Source organism: Heterocephalus glaber, unplaced genomic scaffold, assembly GCF_053883595.1.
Source record: "Heterocephalus glaber isolate CG9 unplaced genomic scaffold, H.glaber_assembly_v1.0 deba00000071, whole genome shotgun sequence".
In the NCBI taxonomy this organism is placed as follows: Eukaryota; Metazoa; Chordata; class Mammalia; order Rodentia; family Bathyergidae; genus Heterocephalus; species Heterocephalus glaber.
The window spans coordinates 18,658,388-18,679,631 of record NW_028258137.1 but is presented as its reverse complement, the minus strand read 5'-3'; the positions used below and the strand labels follow the sequence as shown (position 1 = coordinate 18,679,631).

Sequence of the window (21,244 nt, the reverse complement as noted above, 5' to 3'; positions counted from 1 at the left end):
CCGCAGCAGCCTCACCGACCCCCCCTTCCCGCAGCCTCTCAGTCCGCGCGTTCAGAGCTGCGCGTTTTGCTTCTCGACGTCTTCGGGTGGCTCCGAAGGGAAAAGGGCCCCACCCTAGAATTCGCCCAGAGTTCAAGCAGGCCCCCAACCTTCAGGGGAGACCCAGCTTCCCCGAGCCAACCGGAGGCCGTCTGGGAGCTGGAGCGGAGTCGGGGGGTGGGGGTGGGGAGAATTGTCCCTTCCCTCGAGGACGGGGTACTACAGATGGCTTGGGACCACAGCTGTTGGCTAAAGGTGTGGCATCCCCAGCCACAACTCCCGCGTTCTCCCGTAGGGTTCAGATTTGGGACCAATGCAGAGGAAGGGGACAATGAACGAATCACACTTGCACTGCCCTAGAGTGCCAGTGCCCCGACGGTCGGCCTCCTGAGTTCGTTCCCACCTTGCCCGCAGCCTCTCCCTTCTTAAGAAAAGCAACCTCCTTCAGGAAGCCTTCCAGGGCCTTCCCAACCACAAGCCCCATACCGCACACACCTTCATGGGACCAGCCAGCCAGCCCCTACTGCAGGGAGACCCACTTCACCCTGCCCTGGGCCTGACTGGCAATGACCCAGCTTCCACAGGACCCATGCCCCTTGCCATTTAAGAAAGCAAGCACCAAATCCGCAAAAGCATAAAAAAAAGTTTATTGGAGCATCAGGGCCGGTGGGTTGGATATTGCTAAGTCATGGAGGTCGATCCTGTCGGCCGTGGGGCCCCTAAAGTGCACTAGGTGCGGCGAGTGGGGTGTTGCATAGAGTCGAGCCGGCCTCTCCTCCTTGGCCCGCACAGCTAAGGCCGGCCGCCCTCCTGGACATTCAGCGTCCCAGGTTCGCCGCTACTCGGGCTCACGAACACGGCTGGCACACGCGCCTGCAGCGCCAGCCCGAGGTCTCGGGCTCTGCCCCCAGGGGTGGCCAGGGCGGCGCTGCCCAGGCGCAACTGCACCACTGGAATCTCGTCCATGGACTCGGCTGAAGCAGAGTGGTAGGCGCCTGCCGGGCCAGTGGCGTGCACCGGGCTGGCGCTGGAGCTGTCAGTCGACGAGCTGGAGCCCCGGTCGGGGGTCCGGGGCCCTGCACAGTGGAGGGAACGTGAGCTGAGGGGTTGCTGCTCCAGCCTCTGCCTTTCCCTCCCACGGAGCCTCCTGAGTAGGACCCGGACAGGGAGGGGTTCTCACCCCGAAGCTTGGGCAGCGGGGACTCCCGTTCCAAGATCCCGGTCCTCCGCACCTTATACCTGCGTCGCTTCCTTTTTTTCTGCAGAGACAGAGGGGGAGTCTGAATGCCACTTCTCCAAACCCCACAATGCCAAAAGCAGTAGAGGAGTCAGCAGGGTAGAGGTTTCCTTCCCATTTCCCTCCATTTGGCAGAGGGCCAAGCCCAGTCCCTCCTACCTGGGGTCGGATAGCAGGAGGCAGGGCTAGAGAGTCGGGGGAGGAGGGCCGTGGAGGTTCCACTTGGTCTTGAGTGGCAAGAAACCAGGAGGGACTAAGGGAAAAGCAGGACAGTCTTTGAGCGCTGTTCCCCAAATCTCTTCCCGCTGGAGGTCCCTTCCCAGCAGAGGACAGAGAGAGACAAGACTCGTGTCTGGGCCTTGGTCTACCCTTTTATTCCCACTTCTGATGGCCCCGTTATGCTAATGGGAGGCGCCCAGGTGTCACATGCCCAGGTAGCACTCACTTAGCGTTTACTGTCGCTGGCCTGGCCTGGCCAGGGGGCTCTGGGCGCACATGGCTGAAGGTCCTCATGTAGAACTCCATCTCCTGGGGAAGTGCGGGTGAGGCAGACTGGAAAGCCAGGTGCAGATCCAGAGCCTCCGGAATCCTGAGCCCAGCCCACCCTGGAACTTTTCTCTGAGAGAGGTCTGGGGTCTAGGGCTGTCTTCTTCCTTCCCAGTTATGCAGGGGAAACCCCTCTACAGAGTGAGGTTTAAAACACCCATTTCTAAACCTTACCCTATCCCCACGTTTTATTTTCATCTAGTCAAACTTCATCTTCTCCAGGAAGGCTCCAGACTATGGATCCAAAACTGCCCAGGCTAGGGCTGCTCAGCCAAGGGGCTGGTAGGGCTGCCCTCCCCTGTTCCTGGTCCCTCTCTGGCTGGGAGGCCACGCAGCTGCTCACAAGCAGGAGTGTGCACCCTTCGGAGCGGAGTCCTGGGCTACTCCTGGGCTCGCCCCTCACTCACACAGGACTGGCCACAACCCCAGCTGCTGGGAAGGGGAAACGAGTGTGCATGTGGTCTCCACTGCCCCTATGCAGAAAGGGAAGGCAGGAAGTGATGGAACAAATAGTATCGCAGCCCCCATCTGGCACCAGTCCTGGATCCTCACAACGACCCTGGGGGCAGCAAATGCAACCCCAAAAGCAAAGGAGCCTTGAGCCTGGGAGGTAGCCAGACAGGCTAGGCCTGCACACCAGCATGCAAGACGAGCCCCAGCTGCGCCAGAGGATTGCAGGTGAGGAAACAAAAACAAAAGCCAGGAAAAGCAGGCTGGGCAGGGCGTGGTGCGAAGGACGAGGGGCGGGGCCAGGGCAGAAGGGAGCACCGGGACAGCTGTCGCCTGCTCGCCAGCCGTTTCCATGGAGACTGAAGCGTCCTGACTAATGTAGAGAGGACACTGCAACAGCAACGCCGCCGTCTCTAAAACAAGCCTATGTTTGGGGGCAACGGCTCCAGAGAGGGGCCGCTCCTGCATTCCTGCTGGGTGGAGGTGGGGAGGGAGGCTGCCTGCCCGAGCCCAGGCGATCTGGAGGACAGGGACAGAGCCCAGGCGCTGCGAGCTGGCTGCATAGGTGCAAAGACAGGCCCCACACAAGCCCTGTGCCCAACCTCTGCCTAAGCTGATCCTTTGGGGAAGAGGTGTGGAGGAGCTGGCCTAAGCAGAGGCACAGAAGTCAGTCAAGGAAATCCCCCCACCCTTTTTTTTTTGAGGCAGGATCTTCCATGTTGCCTAGGTTGGCCTCCAACTCATGATCCTCCTGCCCCAGCCTCCAGAGTAGCTGGAACTACAGATGTGCACCACTGCCCTCGGCTTCCTCCCATCTTTTCCCTTCCCCAGTGTGGACTCAGCACTCCTCCTGGGCCCAATAGTTGGGGAGGAAAACTGACCCTGGGGCCCTTGTACTCCAAGATAGAAAAGGAGCCAGGACCTAGCCATGTGGAGAAGTTTAAAAAGTGTCACCAGCCGGTCCCCACTCAGAACTCTCATTTACAGATGGATGGTATAGAGATTAAATGTCCTTGCTGCTGCCACAGTTGGCCCCAAAGCCTAAGCAAGGCAAGGATATAAGGCCCTGGAGTCTGGGCATCCCAGGGCCAGCCCTGCCCCAACTGGCACAGCTGGGAAGCTTGAGAAAGTCTCCTGTGTACCTCCTCTGTGATGTGGGGATAGGCATGATACCTACTCCCCAGGGCGGCTGCCACTGTGTTTACACAGGTCAGTGCCCAGCACCAGGACAGGTGTATGGTGGTGTGGCAGGTGGGTCTCCACCTACTGCCAGTGCTCTGCCAGCCTGGCCCACAGGCAGGGTCCAGGCCTGGCAATGAGAACAGGAGAGGCAAGGACCCAAGCCCTCTTCCAACCACCCTCTAGCCTGTGTTTGTGTCCAGTTGCCATGAGGATTTGGCATCCAGGGTTCAGCCTTCCCAGGAAAGCTTGCCTGGGCCCCCTGCCTTCCCAATCCCCAGGGGCTCTGAGGATTGGACCACCTCCACCCCCAGCTGCTGACCTCAGGAAGCCATGAGGCGTGGGAATGGGGACAGGCTGGCCAACAGCTGGGCTGGCCGGGCCCAAGCTGGGTTGGAGGGTTCATGTTTTGGTGTGTGGAAGCCTTAACTCTTCCCAGACCAGGCTGCAGTTTAATCTTTCTAGGCCTCAATGTGCTTATCTGCAATATGGGTAGTAACAATACTCTTCTAAGGATAAATAGGGTAACGGGTATGACAGCTCAAGGCCACAGATAGAGAAATTGATGGATGCATCTTGGCTACCCAGTCACTGACCATAGGTTCATCCCTCTTTTCTGCAGTTCCACCCTCCTTGCTCCTGGTCTCTCACATTCTGCTCTCTACAGCACATGCCTGGAACCTGGACAGACACATATACGGAGCTGCAGAAATGCAGGGCTCCCTCTAGCTGTGCTGGTGGCATGTCCCCTACTTCCCAACATGCCCTGCTCCACTGCTACTCCAGGCTTGCTTCCTTTGCCTTATCTCTTCACTGGCTCTTTCTGTACAGTCCATCCCTACACACACACACACACACACACCCAGGCCCATCTGCCACCCCCAGTCCTTTGGGCCACTGTATACCTGAATGGGCCGCATCTTGGGGGGACACGACTCGAGCTTCTTTTGGGCCCCCTTTGCCTCCTGTGGTGGGCGGTGCTGCACGATGTACTCATAGGTGGTGAGCTTGTGCCACACTGGTGGGGGAGGAGAGGGCGCAGCAGTGGAGCTGGGATCTTGGAGCTCATAAAGGGTCAGGAAAGCACCTAGCTCCCAGAAGGAAACCTCTGTTTCCGTATGTACTAAGCCATGAGATGAGATGGGGCCATAAGAGAGCCAGCACTGATAAAGGGCATGAGGCACCTCCCTGCCATTTAGGGACCCCTACTCCCTGCAAGGCAGAGGGGGGAGGCACTTACTGAGATAGATGTGGAAGCACAGCAGGTGGCCAAGCAAGGCTGTGGAGAGCAGGCCCAGAAGGATGAGTAGAGCAGCCAGGGCCAAGATGGCAGGAGCCTGGGTCTCCACAGGGGCAGCAGGCAAGAACACAAACCACACATCTGTGTGATTCTTCAGGACTGAAAGGCACAGGCAGACTGTGCTCAGCCAGGGATGGGACCAGTGACCAGGAGAGGCCAGGTGAGGGAAGAGGGCCTGGAACTTACTGACCTTCAAAGTGTTGGTTGGTGCGCAGCCGCATAGGGTTGACAAAGAACTCTACAAAGACATAAGTGGCCACCAGCACCAGGAGCAGGACACCCAGTAGAGCAGATGCCACACTGTGTAGAAAGAGCCTGGCCCAGCCATGGGCAGCTGTCAGCACCCAGGAGCTCCAGCTTAATAAGAGCCAGGAGCTTAGAAAGGCCCATGGCTAGGATGAGGAGCTTGGCCCCAGACCCCACAGCCCCAACTCTTCTGAAACCAAAGACACAGGGCAAAACTGAAGCTGGGTGATACCTATTGGGCTCCACCCCTTTCTCTGGACCAGCAAGGTGGAAGACTAAGCCAATCCTCAGCCAGCATGCCAGGCAGTTTACCCTCGACGAGGAGCATACACTGATGCATAACAGTCCCCGGTCCTCTAAGTACCCCACCCCGCCCCACCTTACAAGCAGGCTGCACATCCCACATCCCCAGGCCATCGCTGGCCCTCACTCACCGGTAGTTCCTCTCACCCACACAGTTGTTGAGCCACTTGCAGTGGTGGTCAAAGCCGCACACGCACTTGTTGCAGGCGCTGCAGTGCTTGGAGCGAGCGCTCCTGCGGGCGGACAGCAACGCGGTCGGCCAGCCCATCACGGCCTTCTCGGCTGCCCAGCCCAGGGAGGCACGCGGTGGTCTGTGGACATCAGCGCCAACAAGGCGCCTCCACCCGACAGCAAAGCGTGGTGATGAGAAATGCGCTCGCGCCCTCTGGTGGAACTGAAGGGAGGGGCCCCTGGACGAAGCGGCCTTTCGAAACTGCTGGGGGACCCAGGAAAGGAAGCGTGGTCGGGACAGGGGGGAGGAGGGCAGCGGTGACAGTCGTATAAAACAGAAAAGGGATTTCCTTTCTATTCAAGGACCACTGAGCCAAGTCAGAAGACGGAAGTATGAGGCCTGGAGCAGAAATGTGCATCTTCGTGACATCTCTGTTTTGGGGTCAGTTTCCCTGCCATTCTAGAGACTTTACTGGCATTCTTCCAGAAAATCTCAGTTTGTGGGCTAAGAGAAAGCAGCCAAGAGAGGATCAAGCTGCTATCTGCGTAGGCATTAAGGCAGCTCACCGAAAGGGGTCAGTTGAGGGTAAGCCATTTTAGGATGCCAGTGGAAGTCTGCCATTCCCAGGAGGCACCAGGGAGAGCCCAAAGGAGTGTGGACAAGTAGAGCATGGCCCCTGCCCCAGAATAGGCTGGAGCCGTACAATGGAGGGCAACTGCCACAGCAGCCACTCAGAATCATGTGCTGACTGGAGTCTAGGGAATGGTAAGATGACCTAGTGCCCAGGTCCTCAGCACCTTAATGCTGTGGGCTTTCTGGCTCTTGTGGACAGACCCCTTTAGCAGGCTGCCTGGATCTTCAGATTCCACATGTGAGGCTGTCCTTGGGTGACTTTCCCTCATTCTCTCCAGAGGATGGGAGATGGGGATGCTCCAAAAGGGTAAGAAGGAGCCCTAGAGAGCCCTGGGACCCACCAAGATGAGGATGAATGCTCCACATTCTGACTCCTCATAGCCGTGTGACCTGGGACAAGTCACTGCCTCTTTGGGCCTGTGACTTCTCCTGGGTAACCAAGGATACCCAAGAATCTCCTCACAGTCCAGGCAGCCAGGGATATGATCCTGGCTCAGCAGGTGTGTGACTTCAGGCCTCCTCCCACCTTTCTGTGTGGTGGGCTCTTCCCCCTCTGTAAAAGGAGAGCTGCTGCCCGCCTGGCAGAGGGTTGTGCATAGTGCTTGGCACAGGGTACTCACACATTTACCCCCCACCCAACCCTATCTGGGTGCTCATGAGAGATGTGGAATGCCACTGGCAGTTAACCACAAGCAATATTTGTGGAAGGGCCACATGTTTCCTGCTTTAACTGTTGGAAATGCTGTTCCTCATCTATTTCCATTCACCTTCTCCTCACCCTCTTAGAGACCAGTTCTCGTAATTCCATCAAGACTCCTGTGTAAAACATGAGGGTTCTAAGGCATCGAGATGACTGTGAAGGCCTGGCATGCCCCTCTCCACCCTGAACTCTGCTGGCGGACCCACATGTACCCATGCACTCACACACACATGCACTCACACGTCCACGTCGCACAGGTTGCAGTGCAGGTCTTCAATGACATGTGCATGCTGGCTGCGGTTAAATACGGGAAGAGGCCCTGCGTAGCTCTTGTCCCGAACATTGGCATCTGCTGGATCAATGGAGACTGCGATCAGGTGCACCACGAGGTGGCCAACAAAGATGGCACCCATGCACTGGCCCAGCAAGTTAAAGACTCACTCCACATTGCTGGCTGGGAGTACCACCTGCTTGCTGCAGCCAAAGAACATCTCACCTCCATAATGACTCCTTTTGTGGACAGACTTCCTGTGCCATTTTCTGCCTCCAGCCCCCATAAACCTCATCAGCTTTCAGTAGACCCCTGTGCCCCCAGTGGAAGATGACGAGGGACATCTGGTGATGGAGTTCACAAGCTATCAGTGCTTACTGCTACCACAAAGGAGTCTAACCACAGGACCTTGGCTTCAACACTCCAGGTTTGGTACAGGCCCTGGCTGCTCTGACCTCAGGCCAATTTCTGGTTTCAGTTCCAGATGGTAAAGTGAGATGGAAAAACATCATCCCCTAAAGTCAGGAACCTGAAGTTTTAAGTTATGAGCTTGTTTATCTTGCTTTCACAGGAAGTCAGCTTTGAAGGGAAGCAGCCATCCCCCTCAGCAGCTACAGCCAGATGGGAAATCACTTGCAGACAGGGGTTCATCTACTCACAACCTCCCCAACCTGGAGTCGGGCACTTGGAGTCCTGAGATGAGTGTCTGGGATGGCCTGACTAGGGGCAACAAGGTTCATTCCTGGAGCTGAAATGCAGCTCTTCAGGACCTAGCTGCTCAGTGACTAAGTCAGTGTAGAAGATGAGTATGGCGACAACACACTGCAAAGTCTGACTGTGAAAATTCAAAATTCACCCAGGAAGGCATCTACCCTCCCTCCCTTCCTCCATCCACCCATGACCATCCATCCATCCTTCTGCTAGCCAGGCTGACAGCATCCTTCCATTATTCAGGCTGCACTCATCACTCTTCTTCCATCCTTGACCCATCACCTGTTCAACCTCCTTTCCTCCCACCACCAGTCTGCAGGAGCCAGGCTCCACCCTATTGTATGCACATAGCCAAAAAGCAACAAACCCATGGCCATCATTGACCTTTCTATCCCTGTAGCCACTGCCACAGGTTAGATCTTCACCTTTCACCTGGGTTACTCAAGACAAGAGCCTCCTGACTCTGCCTCTCTTGTCTGTGTTCCCTTGAGTCTACTCCTCACACAGTTACAGAGTGAGCTTTTAAAAGCTTAAGCTTGGGCCAGGGATTTAGCTCAATGGTTCTGCCACCTGCCCTGCAAGCACGAGGACCCAAGTCCAATCTCCGGTACCAAAAAAAAAGCTTAAACATAAAACCCTTCCTGCTTAAACTCCTACAGTGGCTCTTGATGGCTCTCCCGGTCTCCATGTGGAGTTTATGCCTCAGCTCAAGGCCAAGGCCTTTTTGGTATTCACCAAGTCCCTCTCAAACCCCTGCAGTACTTCCAGGTACTCCATCTCACCATTCTGGTCTCTCTTAAACACTCAATCAACTTGGGCAAACATTTACTTTCCTGCCTGCTCTAACACTTCTTCCCCCACCCTCCCAGTTCATTCATTCAATTGTTTACTGAAGTCTTTGTGCTAGGCACTGGGGGATGTGGCAGGGGCTACACTGATATGGTTCCCAGCCTGAGAAGCCTACAAACTGGTGGAATACAGAAATATTAATCAAATAACAGGTTAATTACAATGAAGAAAGACCATGGGAATGTGTAATTTTGTAACTGAATGACCTCTTCTCTGAAGGGGTCTGTGAGGCATCCCTGAGGAAGCATCATCACAGCTGAGACCCAGAGAGGAATAGATAACAGGGCCCTGACAAGTAATGTAAAGAGGAAAGGGGGCCTGGCTGGGTACTGTGGTGACTGGGAACATGTAAGACACCAACCAGAGGGGTGGTTGAATGTGGCTCATGGCTGCCATGCAAGAATAAGGGTCCATGTTGCCAAATTCTGGTTTTCAAAAGGAAATAGAAATCTAGGTTTTTACATGAAATCTCTCAATGTTTAAATGTTAGTGAAACAATTTTCAAAATACATCCATAGAAGAAGAATCTGCATTTTGTATTCTAATTACCCCTCAATATTTTTTCAGAACTAGGGATTCATGCTGAACTACATCCCCAGATTTTTTTTTTTTTTTTTTTTTTTGAGACAGGATCTAAGTCACTAAGTTACCTGAGCTGGGCTTGAACTTGTGACCCCCTTGCCTCAGTGTCCTAGAGTGCCAGGATTACAGGCATGTGCCATCATGCTTGGCCCCCTCAATTTTCATAAAATCTACAGACCAAATTAACCCATAAGATTCTACTTCTTGACCTCTGACTCAGCTGGGTGTTGAGGGTAGCGAGAGATAAGGGGTTTCCAGGCAGAGACCAGTGTCATCAAAACAGACGAGAACAGGGGAAATAATGTAAGAGGAAGCTGGGGAGATGGACAGAGTCCAGAACTTGGAGAGACTTAACTATATAAGGATCTTCAACCTCATTCCTTAAGGCAGGAAGAGTCCACTGGATAGTCTTGAGCTGGTGGAACATATCAGATTCGTTTTTGTTGTCATTATTTGTTGGTCGTTTTTTGTTGGGTTTTTTTTGATACCGGGGATCGAACTCAGGTCCTTGTGCTTTCGAGGCAAGTGGCAGAACCACTGAGCTAAATCCCCGGCTGGTTTTTTGAGATATGGTGTCGCAATGTAGCCCAGGCTGGCCTTGAACTTCCTATCTTCCAGCCTCCCAATTCTCCCCAGTGTTGGGATTATGGACGTGTGTCACCACACCCAGCTTTAGGTTTGTTTTTTGAAAGAGCACTATGCTGACAGGGATGCAGGTGGTTGGAGTGAGGGCACACAGGGGAGACTGCCTTAGAAACTAAATGGTCAGCTAGCCCAGAGAGGCAGATGGTTGGGGGCAGAGGGAAGGGGAGGAGAATTCAATAATTATTAAGGCAGTAAAATCTAGAGGATTTGAGGACTGACTGGATATCAGCAATGGAGGAAAGAGGAGAAGTCAAGAAGATGAGGGGAGAGGCTGGGCACAGGGACAGGGGAACTGTGAGCAACAGGTATCCCTCGGGACATGTAAGGAGACTGGTAAAAATGTCCTCCTTCTGTTCCCACAGTCTGCTGCCTGAGCCCCTTCCCCACACTCACCATGTGGTGGGAATACCATGTCCAACCTACCAGCCTGTCCCCCCTCTGGCCACTGAGCACCCATCTCAGCACTTGCTGAGATGAGCGCTGGCCACTCATCTTTGCATCCCTCCAGTCCAGGCCAGTTCTGGGCCACAGTGAGTACTTTGTACACATCCCTACCCTACTTATTCTTCAGGAGCCCTAAGAGAGCCTGCAGAAAAAAGGAGACACTGATGGAAGGAAGAACCATTTAGCCCTGGTCAGACAGGTAACTCCATGCACTTCTATATGGACCAAAGACAATGGACGCTGAAATGTGGGGAAGACCAAACCTTCAAACCATCCCACTTCCTCAGTGAGGCCGCCTGAGCAGCCCTGCTGGCCTCACTGGGTAGCTCAGGAAGTCACTTATCCTCTCTGAGCCCCAGTTCCTCCATTAGTAAAATAGAAAAATGTATTCCTTACAGTATTACTATAATGATCAAATGAGATAGTCCCTGTAAAGTGGCTGACACAGTGCCTGGAACACATAAGTGCTCGATAAATGCCAGTTTCTTTTGTTTACTGTTATTTGCTGATTCTAAACCACAGTTACTAATGTGATTTCCTGGGTACCTTGATGGAAGAAATCCATGTAATCCCAAGTGAGGGATATATACACTCCAGGCCACACGAAGAATATCCCATGAACCATTCCACTTAATTACCTAAGGTTTGTTGGTCTCCTCAGAGAAAGTCTAGTTTTCCATTCATAGAGCTGATGACCAGACCCTGGGTTCTAGTGAACCAGAAGCCTTCAAGGACACAGCTGGTGAACGAGGATGAGAATCTTCTCTTAGGGTCCTTCACTTACCTGCCCTTGTCACACACCAGCCCAGGGACTGTGGACTCCCAAGAGAGCATGCTCACATTAATGCCTTACACCTCTGGCACTCTGCCCCCATCCACCCCTGGAAGCAACCAGAACCCTTGCTGTTAGACAGAAGAAGCAGAGACCAAAGAGCTGGAGAAGCTGCTCAGCCATGCACAGCCCTGAGGGGCTGACCTGGGACCATACCAAGCTGCTGACTCTATGCCCTGCCTCAGGCCTGTCTCTGTACTCCTTTCCCCAGCCGTCTTCTTCACAGAGCATATGGTAGGATGCTCTCATAGGAACTCTTGACAGGGCACAGAGAAGCTTGCTGTACCCAGGGCCCCAGCCTTGCAGCCACATCCCCTGCTCCTGGGGGCTGTGGCCAGGGTTGGGGTAGTCACACCACTAAGCTTAGTAAAGTCCACATTTGTCACTGCTCCCAGGAGCTCCCAAGGCAACTCTGCCACCTCTTGTAACAATCACTCTTACCCTGAAAAGGTCTGATTTACAAAATCAGTCAACTTGTGAACAGTTCTGGGCACACCATAATAATCTAAAAATAAAACCTCATCTTAAATGTACCAGGAAACTTACTACGTAAAAGGATTATACCATGACAAATTCTTTCACAAATAGAATAATTCCTCCCTAATTTCCCATTTGTTTAGCTCTGGACACAGTCAGCATGAAGAAGCTTTAAAAGCTTTAATGCTTTCTTCTCTGATGGCTCCTATAGCACCTCAGTTGGTAAGATCCAAGGCACTGCAGAGCTGTCCCTCGCCCTATCAGAGGAGGGGTCAGGCAGGAGCTGGAGGCCAGGAAGGGAAGACTGGGCCGCCCCTGCTCTGCCCCACCCTGAATCCCTAAGCCCAGCTTCAGGCCTCTGCCTTCCATCCATCCACTGCTTCCAGTCTTCTATGCAATGGGCCCACTTTCCCAAGGATACAGCATAGCCAGCAGGCACCCAGTGGTGAGGCAGGAGGGGAACAAGGACCCCAAAGCCAATCACTGCGAAGAAGAGGTACAACAGCCAGGCCACAATCTGAAGTGGGTGAGGGGGCCAGCTCCACCCATTCCGGCGGGACCGCTGCCCCTGCAGCTCCGGGGAGGGTCCGCTGGCCTGCACAGGTGCTGTCCACACACTCTTCTCAGGGGCCGTCTTGTTGGAGGGCTTGTTGCAGATGTTCATCTCCAAAGGGAAAAAGAGTAGAAAGCATTAGCCCAGAGGGCAGCCCAGGGACCCAAGCCTGCAGCCAGGTTTTAGCGGGAAGAGCAGGCTGGGATGAGAAGCTACCTCCCAACTACTCTGTGGGGGATCTGGGGCCCTAGCCCAATGGAGACAGGCAGTGGGGGGAGGGTGATATTCCAAGACTGTCCCAGAGTCCCAGAGTCCCAGAGCAAGCTCTGGCCCCAGCCTGGCCAGGACAAGGTAGGAGGGTCTAGGGTTTATTTAGGACACAGTGTGGCTGCCTGTTACTGAAAGTGCTCTGTCTCCAGAGCCATCAAAGTGAAACTCAATAAGACATGTTCTCATCTGGTAACAATATCATGCTGGAGCCAGAACGATGAGAACACATGCTGATTCTGTTAGGATTAGTCACCTCCATCCCGAGGTCCAAATACAAGTGTCACATAGGCCCCCTTATCCTCTGCTAAGGGAAATGGGGAGTAAGGGTGCTGAGAAGGGGGATCTGGACTCTGTCCATCAGCATACACATAATCCTTTAGGACTGGAGACCCCAAACCTCTCCTCTGTGTCTCGGAAGGGCTGCCTGAGGTTTCCTGGCTGCAAAGGAGCCAGCACACAACGGGTGGGGGGTGTCCCTCTTTGGTTCCTTCCAGCAGCAGAAATGACCATGTTTCTCTAAGTAAATCTGGTCCTGTTGCACAGATTTACACAGTAAGGTGGAATTATGTCCTTTGACTAATTGAGCAAGCTCACAGAAAGGCCAGGATGTGGCCAGAGCCAGACCACAGATGGCAGCCACCCCCACACTCACCCTGCCTCGTTCAGCCCAACAGCTGGCCTGGTACCCAAGGAGTCACACAGGCCAGGAAGGGATGGGCCTGTCCTCACAGAAGGAAGGGGCCCAACCCTACTTGCTTCTGGACCCAAAAGGAGAATATGACCTAAGCACAAAGTGCCAGCCTGGAGAGACAAGCTCTGAGCTCCTAGTAAGAAAGCTTGGACCTGGGAACAAAACCTTGGCAGCTAGACTCTCCTTTCAGGAGCCCCTACTAGGAATCTAAACAAGATATGGCAGATCCCACATCAGCACATCCTCCTGGAATACCTTCTTGTCGGGAGCAATTCTATATCATTTTGGGGAAAAATCATTTGATTAGGCCTAGTTCTCCTGCCTACAGGCCAGCTATGGGATTTCGAGACAAAACTCCATTTTGTCCTCCAGTCATAGCTAAGACCTCAATGGTCCGGTGATGCTGTGGTGCTCCAGGACAAGATTATACCAGCTGAAGACATCCTGGAATGTACAAAATCTTCACCTACTCAGTTCCTCACTGTTCTTGGATTTCTGCTGCCCCCCAGTCATTTGTTACACTTTGTTTATCCCGATGTACTGAACTCTCTGCAAGTCATTTGTTACATTTGTTTCTCCCCATTGCACTTTGATAAGCTGGAGGCTTTCATTTTTTGCCACCCAGAGCAGCACTGATTGGGCCCAAAGCTCAGCTTCTTCTCAAGTCTCATTTTTTCTACCTTTTGTGTGTAAGTCAATTCCCCTTGTGCTGTCCTGGCTCGCAGGAGACTAGGACTTACTGCAGAGGTGCTAGTAATGTCCCCTTTTCCTGTTCCCGACACCTTCTTACTCAACAAAATGCTACTTGCTCTTCAAGCCCACTGTAAGCATCTTGTCATCCAAGAAGCTTCCCTGACCTCCCAAGCATAGCCAAGGGCCCTTTTCCTCAGTTCTCACTGGGACCGTCACTTTGCCACCCCATGTGTGTCTGTTACACCAGCTTCAATCAAAGATAGCAAATGTCCCATGATTCATTCACCTCTGCACACACACACCCCCATGCACCCAGAACTATACCTTGTACTTAACAGATGCTTAGTAAATGTTTGCCGACTTGAAAGCATCTGAAATAAAAGGAAAAGTGGATTCTGTAAATGGTGTGGAATCCTGGCCCACCCAAAGCCATCTGACCCACTCTGCTCTGCCTTCAGCCCTCCTTCTGAAGCCCCTATTCCACAGGGGCACCACTTATAGCCACTCTGCCCTTCAGCGTACCTGAGGCTCGAGCCTCCTACAGATCAAGCTTAGCAGTATTTGACACCTCCAGGTAGTCTTATCTCAAAACTAAATGGAGTCACCTTAGTTCTCTCCCAGAGACTCAAGTGGAGTCTTCTGGTCACTTTCCCTGTCTTAGGAGCAAATCTTTGCCTCTACTTTGTGGAAAGTCAAATGTCATCAGTGAATAAAGCTGAGCTGGGTGGTTCCACTAAGGAACAAATATCTGTGTCCTGCACATTAGCTTTCCCGGGCCACCATCACCAGGGAGCCTAGTCTGAAGGGAGCCTATGAATTTAGATCACCAGCCTGGGTTTCCCTTTGTCATCCCCACACCTGAACAGCCCTGTACCTTGGGTGAATTTCCAAAGAGAGAAACAGCCATGTGGGTGATATGTCCCCACCATCCAACAGTGGCTTCAAGCACCCCCATTACTTCTGCACCTGACTCCTGAGGCAGGATACCACTGGCCCAGAGAGGAGGTATCACTTGTCTGAGACTTTGAACATAGGGATGACACTGTTGGGCAGAACTTTGTTGAAGCAGCAGCGCTCCAAATAGACATCAAACTGGCCAGAAGCATGCTGCCTGTCCTGAGAGTGGCGCTAGTCAACTTTTTTTTTTTTTAGATAGGGTCTTGCTATGTAGTTCAGCCTGGCCTCAAACTCACAGCAATCCTCCTGCCTCAGCCTTCCAAGTGCTAGGATTACAGGCATGCACCACAATGCCTGGCTGGCCAACTCAACTGATGACATTTTCTCTCACAGAGTTGGCAGCCACAAATTCTTTTAGTCCAAAAGATTTTGATTAAAAGGGGTAGGAGGTAGGAGAGAATCCAAGATGGGGCCCAAGGCTCATGGATGACACCCACTGTCACCAGCCCCGGCGACTTCTCTGATTGTCCCTCCACCCTCAGCACTTCTCCGACAGACCAGATTGAAAGATGTGTAGCTCTGCTCTCCAGTAATATGCCAGCTGGTGCACTCAGACCTTGGCCGAGCAGTGCTCACTGGGCCCACCCTGTGGTACACTGAGGATGTAAGCACGGACGGAAGCAGACATCAGGCCGAGACAGACAGACACAGAGTGACAGCAGGCAGCTAGTGGACAGGCATTTTGGCAGTGCTTGGAAGGGGTAGCAATTTGGTCAGAATACAAGGCAGGCAGCAGGATGGGAGGAGGCAGAGCAGGACCCAGTGAGAGATGAGCCCTGAGGAGCTGCAGGGCTGAGGTCACATGGGCCTCAGAAGGCCAGTTGAGGATGCTCGGGCAATGCTGAAGGAGCCACAGGAGTCAAGGAAGTTTAAAACAGGAGATGACACAGTGAGGTGTTTGAGTGCTTTCTGGTCACAGTGGGAAGAGCAAAAGCAACACAGAAAAGGGCATAACAGTGGGGCAGGGGGACATCACAGCAGGCTAGCCCAGGAAGGTGGCAGCCCAGTAGTCTGTGCTCTGGGAGGGATTGGCCAGATGAAGGTCAAGCCCACAAGCTCCCTTATGCCTACTCAGTTTTGCCAGGTGTATCTTTGGTGGGCTAAGAGGTGACAAGACTTGGGAAAACATTCTTCCTGTATTTTCTGCTTCCAAAGAACAAACCATAATAGCTGGGTGCAGTGGCACACATCTGCAGCTCCAGGTACTCAGGAGGCTGAGTCAGGAGGATAACTTAAGCCCATGACTTCAAGACCAGCTAAGGTAACATAGCAAGACTTTCAAAAAAGAAGGCAAAACAAACAAACCAACAAACCATAGAAAGTTAGGCTGGTGAAGAGAGGGGGAAGACAGGAGCAAGAGGAACTCGTGGAGTGTTATGACCTTGGTAAGTCACAGACCTACCTGGCTTCTGAGGAAGGCTTGAGAGGCTGTGCGGACCCCTCCCTTGTCCCTAACAAGATGAAGGCCATTGACAGGATAATAATCTGCTCTCTTTATGAACATGCATTTGCTATAAGTCTTAAATAGTTATTCAAAATAAGGTTTGAAAAGCTGAGCATGGTGGTGCACACCTGTAATCCCAGCACTCTGGGAGACAGAAGCAGGAAGATCACAAGCTCAAGTCCAGCCTAGGCAACTTAGTGACTTAGCAAGACCCTGTCTCAAAATAAAAAGGGCTGAGGATTTAGTTCAGTGTGAAGGCCCTGGATTCAATCTCCAGTACTGGAAAATAAATAAATAAGGTTAGGATACCTTAATTTATATGCTTCAATTAAATGAAGGAAATCTTCACATTTCAAGTTTTCATTATGAAGAATATAAGTTACATGAATGATCCAATTCCCTCCTGACCACCTCTGCTCCAACCAAAAAAAAAAAAAGATTAGCAGCCAGTTACAGTGCTGTGCACTTGCCCCAGCTACTCAGGAGGCTGAGGCAGAAAAATCACTTGAACCCAGGAGTTAGAGGCCAGCGTGGGCAACACAGCAAGATACCATTTCCAAAAAAAATTAAATACATAAAAAGGTAGGCATGTTGTTCTAAAATTCATGTGTGGCACTGTCAAAGGAAACAAGCTGAGAGGTAAAGTCCCAGCCTTGTAGGCCCTATGGGTTGCCCTGGATTCCTGTAAGATGTCTGGGGACTTCAGAATCAATTCAACTACTAAAAAGGGTTCTCAGGGGAGGCCAAAGAACTGGGAGGGTAGGATGTTGGGGTCAGAAGAGAAGGGATAGAGCTGAAATAGGGGCTTGGAGACCTGAGCCACCAATGGAGCCAGGAAAGAGGGTTAAGCCTGAGACCTAGCCTTTGTGTAGTTTTTGCACTGCTGCTCATAGAGCAAGAAGCCTGTGGACAAACTTCATAGATTTACCTCTTTGGGTCTCTCCTTTACTCATCTGCCAAAAAAAGTTAGCTGGAAGGCAATCTGGCAATACCTGCCAAACTTGAGAACACACATACCCTTTGGTTCTGATATTCCATTTCTAAGTATTTATCTTATACATATACTTGTAAAACATACAAAGATTCATTGCAATGTTGTTTATAATCACAAAGGGTAAAAACAAATATAAATACACTATGACACATGTTGCTCAGGAACATCAACAACAAGGAAAGATAAAAAAAATTTTTTTTCAATACTAACACTTGAACCCAAGGCCTCCCACATGCTAGAATAGCATTCTACCACTGAGCTACAGTTCTAGCTATTTTAACATTTTTATATGTTATTTTATGATACTGGAGATTGAATTCAAGGCCTTCACACTGAGCTGCCTTTCTTTTTTTTTAATTTTGAGACAAGGTCTCACTAAGTCATTAAGTTGCCCAAACTGGGCTGTTACTTGCAATCCTCCTCAACCTCCCAGAGTACTAGACTACAGGCACACATCACCACTCTTGGTTCCCTTTTTATTTTTTATTTTGAGACAAGGGCTCAGGAAGTTGCCCAGGCTGGCCTTGAACTTGCAATCCTTCTTGACTCAGCAGCCCAAGTAGCTGGGATTACAGCCATGTGTCACCACACCTGGCAAAATGATCTTTGATACACAGTTAAGTAAACAAGCAAGATATACAGTTGTAAAGAGAACTACTGAATGAATAAAAACCTTAGGGATGGACAGACAACTACATTCTCATATATAGATTCTCTTGTTAAGAAAATTCAAGAAACTAAACACAGTGGCAGCCTCTGGGAAGATCTAGTAGCACAAAGGCTGAGGGGTGAAATAGAGATTTGCTTTTACTGTGTACTCCTTGGTACTGTGTGAATTTTTAATCATGAGTATTACTGCTTTTTTAAAAAAAGTGAGCTGGGGATGTAGGTCAGTGGTACAGCGCAGGCTTAGCAACTGTGAAGTCCTAGGTTTGATCCCCAGCACTACACCTCCACACACATAAATATATATCAAATAATAATTTGAGGGGTGTCACCTCTTGCTGTCACAAACCTATTGCACCATGTGGACCAAGTGCATTAGTGTGATTCAGAGCCCTATACCAGGCTAGACAAACCAGGAATTCCTGCCTAACAACCATGCAACAAGAACACTTGGTTTTAGTTAAGCGCTTTCTTAGTCTTGAAAGCAATTCTGAGCTGCTCATCTGGAGAACTGTGAGGAAGAGTCACAAAACCTCCTAGGACTGTAGAGTCTTGTCCAAGCTGGAATTAGACCCCCCAGACAGCACAACAGAATGCTGGTCAGGACCTTATTCTAGTTCTTGGCCAAGAGCCAGCCCAGTGTCCCATCACCTCTAGAACACAGAGGGGAGGTACACCCCACAGGAAAGTTTTGCTCCCAAGCATCTTTCTTTCTCCTAGAGAATTTATGGTTTCCATGTGAGAGATTTCCTGCAGGTATTTCTAAAGGCGTTTTCAGTTTTTTCCCTGCTTCAGAAATAAGTTTTACTGAGATCTAACAGATGGCTAGTTTTTACCACACAAAGGGGAGCTGGAGAGAAAATGCTTCATGGAGCACACTATTTTACAGTGCAAAAACAGTTGCTTATAAAATACTTTTAAAGGCAAGTACTTTGTTTATTAAAATTCCCCACAGGTGCCAGAAAAATCTCCGGCCTTGTCTGCCGCCTGCCTTGCAAGCATAAAGACCCGAGTTCAATCCCCAGTACCAAAGAAAAAAAATCTCTGGCCTCAAAATTCTGAGAAGTGACTATAAGAATGTACATCACATAATTCCCAGAAAATAAACTGGAACTTCAATCTGTTCTCAAAGACCTCTCATCAGTGGTCTCAGATGTGGCTGGGCTCTTACTTTCTCTCTCATCAACAATATGCCAAAGTCGGTTGCTATGGCAAGAAAAGCTTGAAACTTCAATTGTTCCTGAGTTGACAAAGATTGCAAACATTTCTGTGCCATTCTCCTTGTAGCAACCACTACAAACTGTTTGGGATTAAGTCAAGAAAAAAGAGACAAGAAGGAGGGGGAACAAGGAGCAGAAACAAGGCAAGGGAGGCAAGGATTGTTGATTTTAACAGGAAATCAACTCATATGATTGTAGGAGCCAGCCCTGGGGAACACCCACTAAGAAACAGTCATTAAGAACAAAGTTGTGACAGAACAAAGTAAAAAAAACAAAAACAAAAGGGAAAAACCTGGCTAATTAAACACCACTGTTGTTTTTAACGCATCTTGTGGTGATTATCTGTTTACAAACCAGTCTCCCACAGCCAACCACCAGTTCCACAAAAGCAGGGACCACCTCTCATCCATATCTGAATCAAGCTTCCCTTGAGTAAAGGAAGTGAAGACTTCTACCATCAACTGCTGCCACATCCTAATCCAAGCCTCCATCATTGCTCTCCTACGACGTTTCCACGATAATAATAGCCATCACTAGCATTTAGAGGGCACTTATTCTGGGCCGGGCACTGCTCTAAGTGCTTCTATGGAATTCACTTAATTCTACCCTCACAACACTCTGAGGTAGGTCTTATTATTTCAAACAGTTTTCATAAGTCTCTCTAATCATTGGTCTCATATGTGGATGGCCCCTCACTTTCTCATAAGCTAGATGCAGAACAACATCCCCCTTGCTCAGAAGAGGGCACAGAGGCTCAGAGAGACTAAGCAATTCTAGGAGGCACAGCTAGACTGGCAGAACCAGGATGGCCATCAACTGCCTTTACCACAGCAAACAGAATGAGATGAGCTTTCAAAACTTGAAACTCATCAAAACTCTTCAATGGTTTCCTAGACCTGCTAGAATAAAATTGCAACACCCACCACAGACTCAGGGTTGTCCTCACTCTGTTTCGTCCTAATACTCTGTCGTCTCCAGACTTTTGTATTTATTTGCTTTCCCCTCTTCCAGAAACACCTTTCCCCTACTCACAGTTGGCTTCTTTCCAATCTCTAGGTCTTAGTTTAAAAGTCACCTTTTAAGTCAGATCCTCCTGGCCACCCCTCCATCTCATCACCAGAGCCCTTGACTCAACCTGAAATCACTTTAGTCATATGTCTGGCGCCTGCTCCCCACACCCTCCTTAACGCTCTCTGAGCTCTGGAGATTGGCCGCGTCTGTTCTCAGCCCTCCGCTGGCCAGGCGCCTGGCACACAGTGGGCGCTTAGTAAAAATCTGTTGAGCTGATGAATGCTAAAGGAAGCCCCGCGCTCTGCCGGGTCCTTGGAACCCAGGCCGCGGGTCCCAGGCCGAGGTGAACCCAGAGCTCAGTCAGGCGGCAGCGGCGCGCGACCCTGTAGCTCAGGCCAGGCTCTGAGGTGTGAAACGCGGGGGAGGCTCCTCACCTGCGCGTGCTGGCGGCCGTACCAGATTGGCCCTGCCAAGGTCAGCTAGTGGTTCGGCCCCGCGCCTGGCTGTCCACCCTCCCCGGGGCAGACGCCCTTCAGACCGTCACGGCAGAGAGGATCCCCGGGACCGGGAGCCGGCGCGCCCCAGAGCGGGGCCCCATCCCGGATGGAGGTTGAGAGGGGGCGTCCTCCCGCTCCAGGTCTGGCGGGACTGCTGCGCAGCCGGGCCAGGCCGAGGCGGGCTGGGCCTCGCCAGGCACTGGGCCCGTTCCCCTGGCAACAGCGCGGGCTACGGCGCCCCACAGCGGCCAAACCGCGCCGCGTCACTTCGCGCCGGTACCTTAGCTCAGGGCGGGGCTTGCCAGAGACGACCCCCGCTCGCCCCCACCGCCGCCGCCCCAGCTTGCCAATGCCCCTTTCTTTTCGAAGAAAGGCCCACTTTCCCCCACCTCCGAGCCACAACTTGTCTTCCTGAAATTTTGACTTGTCCCAAAGGTGTCTTCCATCCAGTCTCTCTGATACCACCACTCAGGAAGACCACATTCAACCTGCACTCTTTAATGAACTTAGGTGCTAGGCCCTGGACATACTAAGGGGAACACCCACTAGATTCCTGCCCTTCGGGGATATTACAAGTTGAGAGAGAGATCTAGACAAACAGGACTAAAAGTTCAGGCACCCTAAAATATAAA

At 51.5% G+C, this 21,244-nt stretch overlaps 1 protein-coding gene across 8 annotated transcripts; it reads right to left on the bottom strand.

The window, feature by feature from the left end:
* Positions 1-662: 662 nt before the first annotated feature.
* Zdhhc1 (zDHHC palmitoyltransferase 1) lies at positions 663-20,838 on the bottom strand. Of its 8 annotated transcripts, none has more exons than XM_087180678.1 (12): positions 20,550-20,838; positions 14,148-14,194; positions 12,038-12,280; positions 7,046-7,221; positions 5,432-5,533; positions 4,942-5,126; positions 4,692-4,850; positions 4,357-4,469; positions 1,722-1,828; positions 1,436-1,529; positions 1,272-1,298; positions 663-1,115 (listed from the first exon to the last, which is right to left on the bottom strand). In XM_087180678.1, exons 3-12 carry the CDS (start codon positions 12,278-12,280, stop codon positions 888-890), a joined length of 1,434 nt encoding a protein of 477 aa, XP_087036804.1. In that variant the 5' UTR covers positions 14,148-14,194; positions 20,550-20,838; the 3' UTR covers positions 663-887. The 8 variants fall into 8 exon arrangements, with proteins under 8 accessions (XP_087036804.1, XP_012927008.1, XP_021112526.1 ...); XM_013071554.3 differs by having other exon boundaries at positions 1,220-1,298; positions 20,550-20,837; XM_021256867.2 differs by having other exon boundaries at positions 1,220-1,298; positions 1,722-1,804; positions 20,550-20,836.
* Between the last annotated feature and the right edge of the window lie 406 nt (positions 20,839-21,244).

What these genes read in the sequence shown, in the direction of transcription:
- Zdhhc1 (XM_013071554.3), bottom strand. Translation starts at nt 12,280, where the DNA reads ATGAACATCTGCAACAAGCCCTCCAACAAGACGGCCCCTGAGAAGAGT. An exon ending in GGGTGCCTGCTGGCTATGCT is followed by an intron (nt 7,222 to 12,037) that starts GTATCCTTGGGA and finishes TTGCTGGGCCAG; the next exon opens with TGCATGGGTGCCATCTTTGT. An exon ending in CCAAGATGCGGCCCATTCAG is followed by an intron (nt 1,829 to 4,356) that starts GTATACAGTGGC and finishes CTGGCTTTCCAG; the next exon opens with TCTGCCTCACCCGCACTTCC.